The sequence below is a fragment of the Gavialis gangeticus genome, unplaced genomic scaffold (genome assembly GCF_001723915.1).
Source record: "Gavialis gangeticus isolate Ggan-Ray unplaced genomic scaffold, GavGan_comp1, whole genome shotgun sequence".
Classification (NCBI taxonomy): Eukaryota; Metazoa; Chordata; order Crocodylia; family Gavialidae; genus Gavialis; species Gavialis gangeticus.
Window position 1 is genome coordinate 24,201,433 of NW_017729029.1, and position 10,326 is coordinate 24,211,758.

General features: G+C 40.2%; 1 protein-coding gene across 3 annotated transcripts in view; it reads right to left on the reverse strand.

The window, feature by feature from the left end:
• The window catches only part of PCDH11X (protocadherin 11 X-linked), a 1,731,112-nt gene that overhangs the window by 1,431,813 nt on the left and 288,973 nt on the right, over positions 1–10,326 (reverse strand). For 2 of the 3 annotated variants that reach the window (XM_019521369.1, XM_019521371.1), the window contains exon 3: positions 859–906. The exons of the other annotated variant lie outside the window; for it this stretch is intronic. In XM_019521369.1, coding sequence (XP_019376914.1) covers positions 859–906 — 48 coding nt within the window. The remainder of the gene's footprint in view (positions 1–858; positions 907–10,326) is intronic. 3 annotated transcript variants of the gene reach the window in all.

Below are 10,326 nucleotides of genomic sequence, written 5' to 3' on the forward strand. Positions count from 1 at the left end.
ACAGACACCTCCCTTCCACCCTTTGCCTTCCTGTGGTTGACAGATTGCTGGAGGCAGGAGGCAGGGCTGGGGAGAGGCGCTATGCTGGCTTGGCTCTGAAAGAGCTCAGGGGCAGGGCCCACTGGGTGATTGGCCAGAGCAGCTGAGCATAGGCTGAGTGTTAGCACACTCCATGCAAAGGAGTCTGGGATGCTGGAGGACACTGATCTAAACTGAATCAATAGGGGAACTGGTACAGAAGTTGGATGTGCCTTTCTAAACTAAACTGATCAGATTTGAATTCACATTGAACAATAGTTCCACCATTTTTAGACCCATCTGAGTGTGCCAAACTTCCGTACGGTTACAGGTTTAGACTGATTGTGATTACTTAAACCAGTCTAAATGTTATGTGTGTACCTTGCCTTGGTGTAATATACAACTCAGTATCAAAATTTAGTCTGTGAAAATGTCACAGACTGTTATCCGGTACAAGTTCTTTCAAATAATCTTTGATGGAGTGGAGTAGTACCCCTTTTTACAGATATAGGTAACAGAAGAATGTGTTACATTATCTCATCTTAAAACTCACTAAGCACTGTAACTCACAGTGACTCAAAGTAAAAGAGATGCCCATGTCATGACCAGGATTAGCTGAAAGAAAATCTTGCTCAGACCACCAAATATTCTCTCCCTCTTTCTCAAAAACACAGAAGATTAGATGCATTTAAGTAACAGTATCAGCTCAGATTTCTATCTTTTACTCTGTTTACTTCCCTTAATTAATTGTTAGAACATTCAATTCACTGTATTCATGCACTGTAATAACAAATTGGTATTTTTTTCTGAAAAAACTCCCTGCCATATATACATATTTACCTGATCATTCGTAATGGATCCAAATGTCCTTTTCGGAGCTGTTTTAGGCTGTCATGTAAATACAAAATTAGAGAGGTTTTAAAAAAAAAGTGTAACAGTCAAGGAGACTAGTAAATACACAACTATTTAAAGACAGACACTGAACATGGTACATTGTGACAGGTCTTTCAGTGCAGCTGACAGGTCAGTATATAGAATCTTAAGCTCCTAAGGTCCAATCTTGCACAAACATAGGCAGTCTCAATGAACTCAGTGGGAGTACACAGAATTGTGCAAAGAAATCTAAGCTTAGAAACAAGTGTATGCATGACTCAGTTGTTAACAAATCCCTGATGGAATGAACAAATCAGTGTAGCTGATATTAATATGGTCTGTTGTGTCCAAGATGACTTAGGAATTTAAGTCTGCAAAACAGAAAACTGATATACTATAAGAGTTCTAGAGGATTCCAATGAGTTAATAGATCACAATGGCTTGTTCTATAAATAAAAAAAAGGCTAAAATTTTATAGCAACAATGTACAATGCTGTGTGATGCATAAGCACTCTAGATTTAAAAAAGAAATAATTCCATTTACTATTGTTTTTGAGACTATCAAACAGTATTTGTTCAAATTATGTATGAATGAGGAGCAGTTTCTGTAAAATCCATTGAATCCTCAAATTTCATCAAGGGCAGGCCTCAGCACCTTCTGTATCAGGCCCTAATTGCTAGAAAAAACTTATTTGTAATATCTAATACCCTAATCCAGCAAAATCTTATGTACATATTAAACTTCAAGCATTTTATTTCAAAAGTTAAGTTAAACATATAATTATAGAACTGTTTAGCTAAGATGCCTTTTGTACCAAGGTCAGCATAAAGACAGTATAATAAATGTTAAAAATGGCAACAAAAAACCCCCCAAAAAGCAATTTGGTCCTACAGAGTTCAGCCAACTTAAATCCTAAACTCTGGAATTAAAAAAAAAAAAAAAGAAAACCATAGTGTTGACATCAAATTATGTAGAACGTTGCTTCCAAAGCATCCCAAAGTGCTCTGAGAAAATCTAAAGGAATAGCTCATCTGCTTGCTAGATCCTGAACATTTCTGGGTATCAAGGTAGAAATTATCTTCAGTGATTCTAAAACATACAAGAGAGGTACCCATCTTCTGGTGATGTTGTAGCAAGAAGCCTTTTTTCGCCTGCCCCCCCCATCCCTCCGCCCCAATGTGAAGTCCCTCCATATGGCAAAAAGCCCCTTTTGCAGTATTTCCCCCTTTTGGAGATGCTTTCTCTTTTCTACCTTTTCTTCCTTCCTCCCTTTTCTTCTTTTATTATATTATTTTTATAGAATATAAGATGTACTTGTAATAAAAATATAGTTTGTAACTGCTTTTATGGGTATAAAATAGTATTCTGCATCACTATGTCCCCCTACCCCCCATTGCATTTGGTCTATTTGTTGTATGTGCCATGGCATTTCACCCTTTTGTGTGTTATATTCTATGCTTTTTAACTTTGTAACACATGTACTTTAAGTTTAAAAGTAAGTTGTACCATGTAACAATGTAAGCAAGGGCGGGAATCAGACCACAACTTCTTTGTATGGAGCGGGTCCCTGAATGAATCTTGACTGATTGCATAGCACAGTAGCTAGACAGGAAAACAAGTTAATGAGTGGCAATTAACACCTACAAAACCACAGACTAAGGAGAGGAAAGGATCAATACAGAACCAGGAACTCCCTGAAACTTCACTGTTAAAGGTACAGAAGCCCCAGTTTGAATTAATCACAGCAGTGAATTAATCAAACTTTATCAATGGACACCCAAGACTGCACATACCTGTGGACATGACCCCTGGGGCTGACAGCTGCCATCCAGCAACCACCAACGGGGGACATCCCATGACATCAAAAACCCCTGGATTGGGTAAGCCTGAAAATTGGGGAGTCACCAAAGTCTGCCAGAGGGGGATAAAAGGTAGCAAAGAATGACCCACCATGGCACCCTCTTTGACCTGACCAGCACCCTGCCTGCCCAGCCAGAAGGACCAGCCAGCAACCCCCTTCTGAAGCAACATCACACTGAAAGAAGCCTCGACTGGCCACCAACGGCGGACTCCAGTGCTTGGGGATAGGTATATCATGACATTGGTGCTTAGTGTTCATAGCTAGCTACTGTGGGGGGGGGGGGGTGCGTGCATGAATGTGTGTGTGTTTGAGGGGATCAGCCCCAAGGTTTATGATCTGACTTTTGCATCTGTCTAATAAACTAGAATTTTATGATGATCCTGTGAGTTGTTCCTTTGTAGTCAACAATATGACAGGCATTCCTGCAAAACACCAAGTGTAGCAGGGTATCAGAGAGAAAAGATTATAGAAATCACAGAAAATTAGGGTTGACAGCTGGAGAGGGGGAGGGTGTCATCTGCTGGAAAAGCCTGAGTTGCTATTCAACATGAGAACCCATCTCACATGCTATCCGTTGCTCCTCTATGTCATGCTGACCCCCTCAGATGAGTTTATGATTGCCACCACTGTTGACACACTGAACACATGACCTGATCTTAGGAGAGGTGCTCCAGCTGCCTAAGAAGAGTCCTACCATGCACCGCCCTTGGCTTCCTAGGGGGTGCATGGCAGAAGGTCATCTAGTCCAACCCCCTGCTCAAAGCAGGACTATCCCCAACTAAATCATTCCCTAAGGGTAGGGAAAGACATTCAAAAAGCCTGAGCCTGAACTGATTCAATCTTTGCAGGTTAGTCTAACCTGGCTAGGATAAATCAGTTTTGTAACCAGACAGACATCCCAGAAATGTTGGCACATTTCTGCAGTGGCTCAGGCTAGCAGCCGGGGGATGCTAGAGCAGCCCTTCCTTCCCTTGGACAGTGCTGAGCTGAGGCCAGCAGGACGTTTCGATTATGGAGGGGTTCCCCCACTTCTGACCAGCCCAGCAGGGAATTGATAACAGTGTTTATCACCCCTAACTCAGTGTTTATCACTTCATTAAGAAAAGAACAAAGGGACATTACCAACTAACTGTTGATTTTCCCTTTGTCCTGTCTGCCACAGCATGGACTATAGCTCGCATGTGGTCCACTAGCTAATGTGGTGTGTCTATGTAAGACAGAGGGGACAGCAGAATCCCTGGGAGTGGGAAGCCAGGCAGATGCCTGCAGTCTGTGCCAAGCTCCAGCCTGGGAGCAGAGGGGAGGGCCCAGCCCTGCTGTAGAGCAGAGAGCTCTACCCAGCCCAGAGAGCATGCCAGGATGCTGGGGGTGTCTGATTTAACTTAAACCAGCAAGGGGTCTGGGACAGACATTGTAGAAATTTGGTTTGACCCAAATCAGTTAAGTCTGATACTACATTCAACCAGGTTTACCTCAACCTGGTTTCAGCCATTCTCAAACTGGTTGTGTGCACTGAAAATCTCTTCTGTTTCAGGTTTAAACCAGTTTCTGACCACTTAAAATGGTTTATGTGTAATGTCTGTTCCTAGCCTAAGAGATGGAACTAAGCATTCATCCTCTCTCTCTCTCTCTCTCTCACTATTTCACTCTGCAGACTACACATGGTAGCTAAAACTAGTGACACAAGCTTTGGAAAGGTAATTCTGAAACCATTCCCACTTTACTCCTAGACAAAACACAAGAAAGATGCATACATGGAAAAAATAACAGCACCTGCACATACACAACCCCAGTATCCTTACAACTCAGAGGCATTTGGGGAACAGAGACACTTCATATTTCCCATATAGTATTATATAGTAGCTATAAAATGGGCAGCTTGTTTTGGAAGCAAAATCTGAAAATTAAAGTTACATTTTTTTCCAGTCATGATATGACTTACGTAAAATGTCTGAATTCCTACAGCAAAGCTAAACCCACTGAGCATAGAGATACAGTATATAAACACTAATAAATCCAAAACAATAATAGTGCAAGTGTCATAGCTCTATAAAGACACACAGATCCCTAATATGCTGTCCCAGCTTCCCAGCAATGCCACAACTGCCCTGGATCCCACAAACCACTCCTGGGGCCAGTTTTACCAGAGTTCATTGGTCTCAGGAGCTAGCAGCTTCAGGGGGAGTTGGGGGATTAGTGGGATCAGGTAACTCTGTCCCCAAAATGGCCTACTTTTAGCCCCCAGTCCCTCCACCCCCAGACAACCCCCCCTGTATCAAACTAAACCCTGACAATCTTTCATGCACCACCTCTCTCCATCAGTTCTCAGCACCAGCAAACACCAGCAAAAACAACACCAGAAGTGGCTTTCAGGATCTGGGTGTTTGGTGGGGTCAAGGTGGGAGCAGGCTCACTGTTTCATGGGGGGGGGTTGTCCATCTGAAAGTTGGGGGACCAACCCAGGGCTAAAAATAGCCTGGTGCTGGGGGAGGAAGGAGCAGGTTGGAAAAGTGCAGCCCTGAGACTGGGGATGGTGGATGGGTTGTCCCAGTCCTGGGGCTGCACTGGGAATGTGGACAAAAGTTCAGTTAGATCAGTCTAGCCAACCTAATCTAATAACTTAGTGCACCTCTTAGATACAATTAAATTAGGTTGGGTCAACCATTTTTTGTCTGATCTAATCTTCCTGCAACTTCTGTACAGCTCGCACTTAAATCAACCTATTGAGGGATCTAAATGTAAGGTCCACACATGTGCAAACTAATTTAGATCAGGTGGCCATTTTTAACATGATCTAAGCTCCCCAGACATCTGTATGTATCCTGAAACATTAGACTAAATTATAGCATACTCTCATTTAAATCTAACAGGATTGTTACTTCCCCTGTGTACTGAACCCAGTGGTCGTGTCCAGCTGACTATGGACATGAGGTATGTGTGCACATGCAGGTGTTCCCCACACTGCTACCTGGTAGTGTGGGGTCAAAAAAAGCCACATTGAAAAAAAGCAGGATGGTACACATGGTGGTAGCACACATTGCCCCAAACCTGAGCCATGCTCTAGCTGCCAGCCAGGCTTCCTGCCATGGATGCAGTCCAGGAAGGCCCCCAGGATCCACCCCACCTGGGGTAACCTGCCATGTGCCAGAGTGAGCATGGCCTGGATGTTCCCCGGGGACAAGTAGCAGTTGTGCTACTGCACATGTTGTGCCACTGCTACTCATCCCCAGAGAAACAGATGTCTGCACTTGTCTGGATGTGCCCAAATTGGGTAAAATGTATGCAACTGGTGTGCACATACTTACTAATAACAATGAATGAGCCCCAAACAAGAAACTGCAATTAGAGAGCCATGAAATATTTTGCAGCACAACCTGAAACCCATGCAAAACTTGCCAGGTATGGATTATTATTATGAACTTGAAACTCAAGCCATATTTGTTAAAAAATATATCTAAGCCTGGTTTCAAGTGAATTTGGGCCAATGTACGGTTTTGTATCATTGTTGTGCACACTATTTCTCACAATTTTGATGCAATCAGCTGAAATATAAGTCTCAACTAAGTTTAGCTTAGAGATTCAAAAACAAAATTCAAAGTGGAACTTGGGGCTTGAATATAAATGAAAAGACTTGTCTATATGTTCTGATCCTTATCTAATTGTACTAGTATGAAAAATCCATAAATGCCCATTGCATCTTATAAGCTAGAAATGTAATGGATGTGGACTTGGTCCCAAGTGCTCATATATTTTTTTGCCTCAACTTATGTTCTTAAAGCAAAGGAAAAACAAACATTTTTCTATCCACATTCTCAAAAGGCTATGCACTCAAAGCCTTACCCTCTACATTACACAGAGCGTAATACAAGGCAGAGACTCAGTCCAAATAAAGAACAATGAACCACTTAATTCCAAAAGTGAGGAAAGCTTTAAAAAAAATTGGGTAAAAAAAACAGGAGTTCAGTGACTGCCTCAGTGTTTCATATTCTGAATAAAAGAAACATTTGGTGACAAAGTCTTCCAATGCTTTCTGAAGATGCTCAGGCCTGGGAGACTTCCAGAGCAGAGGTACAACTACTATGAATGGCCTCCCACATGTTTCCACCAAACAGACATGGTGCTTAGATGGTACTTACAGAAATTTGCTCTTGGCTGATCTTAGGGATTACAACAGAATGTAAGGGTGGAGGCACTCTCTTAGATATGTAGAGTTCAGACTGCTTAGGCTTTGGAGGTCGGAAACAGCACCTTGAGTGTCACCTGGAAAGCTACTGAAAGCCAGTATAGGTCCTGGAGCACTGGAACGATGTGTTCTTGGTGACCCACCACTGTGAAAAGGCAGATTCTGTGTGTTTTGCACCAGCTGCAGCTTCTGGATCATCCTCATGGGCTCTTGCCAACCACCATTAGCTTTCTCTTGTCTGGATTCAGTTACAATTGGTTCACCCAAATCCAATCCTCAATAGCTGCCAGGCACTGCGTAAGGTCAAGACTGCAGCTGGGCCACTGGATTTCCCATCCTTACTCTTATTTACTGGATACTTATTATTTTTGCACATATTGTGATAGTACAAAGCCCCATTCAAGGACTGGAACAATTTTCTCATTAGCATCACAGTATATATAAAAATCTCAGAGGTAATTAACAAAGCTTGTAGTGATGCCTATAGATAAGCTGTCAGATTCTTTCCATTTTAAGATATTGCTTTTATACTATATCAGTTTATTTAGCTACAAAAGGATAAAATCTACATTGAAAGTAATCACCTGGCCTGGATGATAATGCAAATGCTGGTGTTATGGCCAATTAAGGACCTGACAAACACTCCTCTGGGTTCCCATCGTGTCCTTATGCCATCACTGAGACACTGAGACAGGATGAATTGTATCTTCCTATATTGTAAGATATCCTACATAAGTGAGGAATAGTGTAACAACCCATATTTATGTAAGAATAATTATTTTCTTGTCAGATTGTCTCTAAACTTTCATGATGGAGAGCTGCCATTTTAAAGGTTTTCCTCCAATTCAAACTCATTGCATAACTATACCATGATGTTTGCACTATGATATCTACACATTACCTTTATGTCATCATGGTATAAAATCATGATAACATGATTGGGAATTATAGTGTGATCTGTAAATTTATTTCAAACAGACCTGTAGGTACATAAATATTCAACTGTTTCACAAGTATAATTTAATTTTCACAGTTCCTCCTATAAAGAAAGGACATATTATTACCCACACTTTAGTTCTAAGATACTGGAGTACAAAGACTTTATCACTCATCCACTGATTCTCAGAGTATCTGGTTACAGATGTAGGAACTAAGCCCAAATCCTTATTACCAGTCTGGAGCTTTAAGCCCCAGAGTATCCTTTTATTTTAGGGCAGTCTCCCCAAAACCAATGTAGGCAAGAGAACTAAACAGAACTCTTCTCCACATCATGTTCCATTAGATATGATGAGAGACATTCACATATATTCAGCTGAACAGGAGATGGGTTCAGTGCATGTAGGACAGTTTAAGGTAGTGAATATCACTGAGCTTTGTTCTATATACTTCCAGTTTTTTTCACAGCCTGAAGGAGGTTTCCAAAAACATCTTCTCTTCTACCAATCTCCCTACAGCAATCTCCCTACTTTGCAATAATGGTAGAATTTGTACAGCAAAGAAAGAATTTAGCAGTTATGTTAAGTATCTATCTCTTCATTTTATTAAAATACAGAATTCTTAAAACACTGTATTCTAGATGTCATACCATCAGAGATTTTATATGTTTTCCAATTAATGGCAACAGGGATCAAAATAACCCAATATCTAAGAAATAAGCATTAATATGTGTTTTATTGGCATTATTTTCAAACCCATTATTTTGCTTTAGAGGGTGGCAGGTAGAAAGGTGTTCTGCATAGTCTCAGAACAAGAACTGAACAAGACCACTCTGCCCTAGCAGCCAGAACAAAATACCACCAAGAACCTAAACATTACTCATACGTTTCAGCAGTGTAAACCTATAGCACTCTCCTTTTCACTACCCACTTCACGACAAGTCTGTCAAACAGAATGAGATTAGAAGAGGCACCCACAAGTGCCCAGGAAAATACAGATAATCGTAAATTCTTAAGAATTTCCCAAGTGAAATGCTGTACAGCACTCTCAACTTCCACTGATTTCAATGTTAATTGCAGACGACGGAGTCGTACAAATTTGGCTTATAAGCACAGAAAAACAAAAACAAAACAACAATATTTTGATATGGCTTCTTTTATGCACAATGCATAGAAATCCATAATAATTAAGTCAATATATTGCTTTCATATAATTCTTTCTGTCACAACAGAACCAAAGCTAAAGGAAAACAAGCATGTAATTCTCTCATTCTCTTCAAAGCATCAGCAATTTTATTAAGTTATATTTGCACGAAAAAGAAATCTTAACTTCTAATTTTGATGCAATAACCTTATTTATATCATATTTTTAATGTAACACAAACCGAAATGTCCACCATGAGCACATTTGTTTTCGATGTTGTCTATATTGTTAATTTTCGGAAAAATGCTGACAAATACTTTATTTGATTGATATGGTTGGCTCGCTGTCTCTCTCACAGATGCATACTTCACCAAAGATATATCTAAAGTACTGCAATAAAAATTATCTTTATTTACATAATTTGAGGGGATTTTTTCTTATACATGCACCAAGCCTTAATGTCAATGTTGTCACTGCATTATGAATTTAGTCACATGATATCCTGGGGGAAAATTTCAGTGAATGTTGGCAAAATATGAACAATAATCTCATGTAATAGCACTTTTTTCCCTTTCATTTGTGAGCGTTATTTCTTCCTACATTTGCAAATAATCTTTGGGGGTTGTAGGCCTAGGGCAAAACCTGCTGAAATAAGCATTATGTTAAGCCCCTATGAGACCTCTGTTCTTTGCACGGATATGTAAAATCAAAGAAGGGAAAGTTTGTGTTGAACATTTAACTCCCTAAAGGATCATTTTTCACTTTTGAGAAAAAAAGATAAAATATGCTTTGGCAAATGATAAAAAGTTATCCATTTTGCATTGTTCTGAATAAGAAACAGATAAGCCACCTTACTCAACTATTAAGGTGTCTGACATACACATGTGAAAGACACCACTTCACTACCCTTTGGAAGGTAATAAATAACATGGCACTTTCAGAGTTATAAATCTGGTAAAGTTGCCCAGAAAAAAATATACCGTGCCAGTAAGTACTAAAAATAGTTCGAGAGAGAGTGGATTCTAAAACTGATTAAATAAAAGCTGTTTACGTACTTGATCAGGGAATGCTGGAGAAAGACCAAAAAAATTCTTTCCAAGCTTTTCTGATGCTTGATTTATCAGGAAACCAACTTGACTATTTCCCCTCTATTATTACTGATTGATATTTATCTTAGTCAGTAGAACAAAAGCAAAATATCCACCTGCTGTATGGTGGCAGGACTACTTGGAAAGCCAAAAATCACACCCCCCCCCCCCACAAAAGCAAAGAAAAAAACACCAACATACTATAAAAAAGACATGAAAGCTC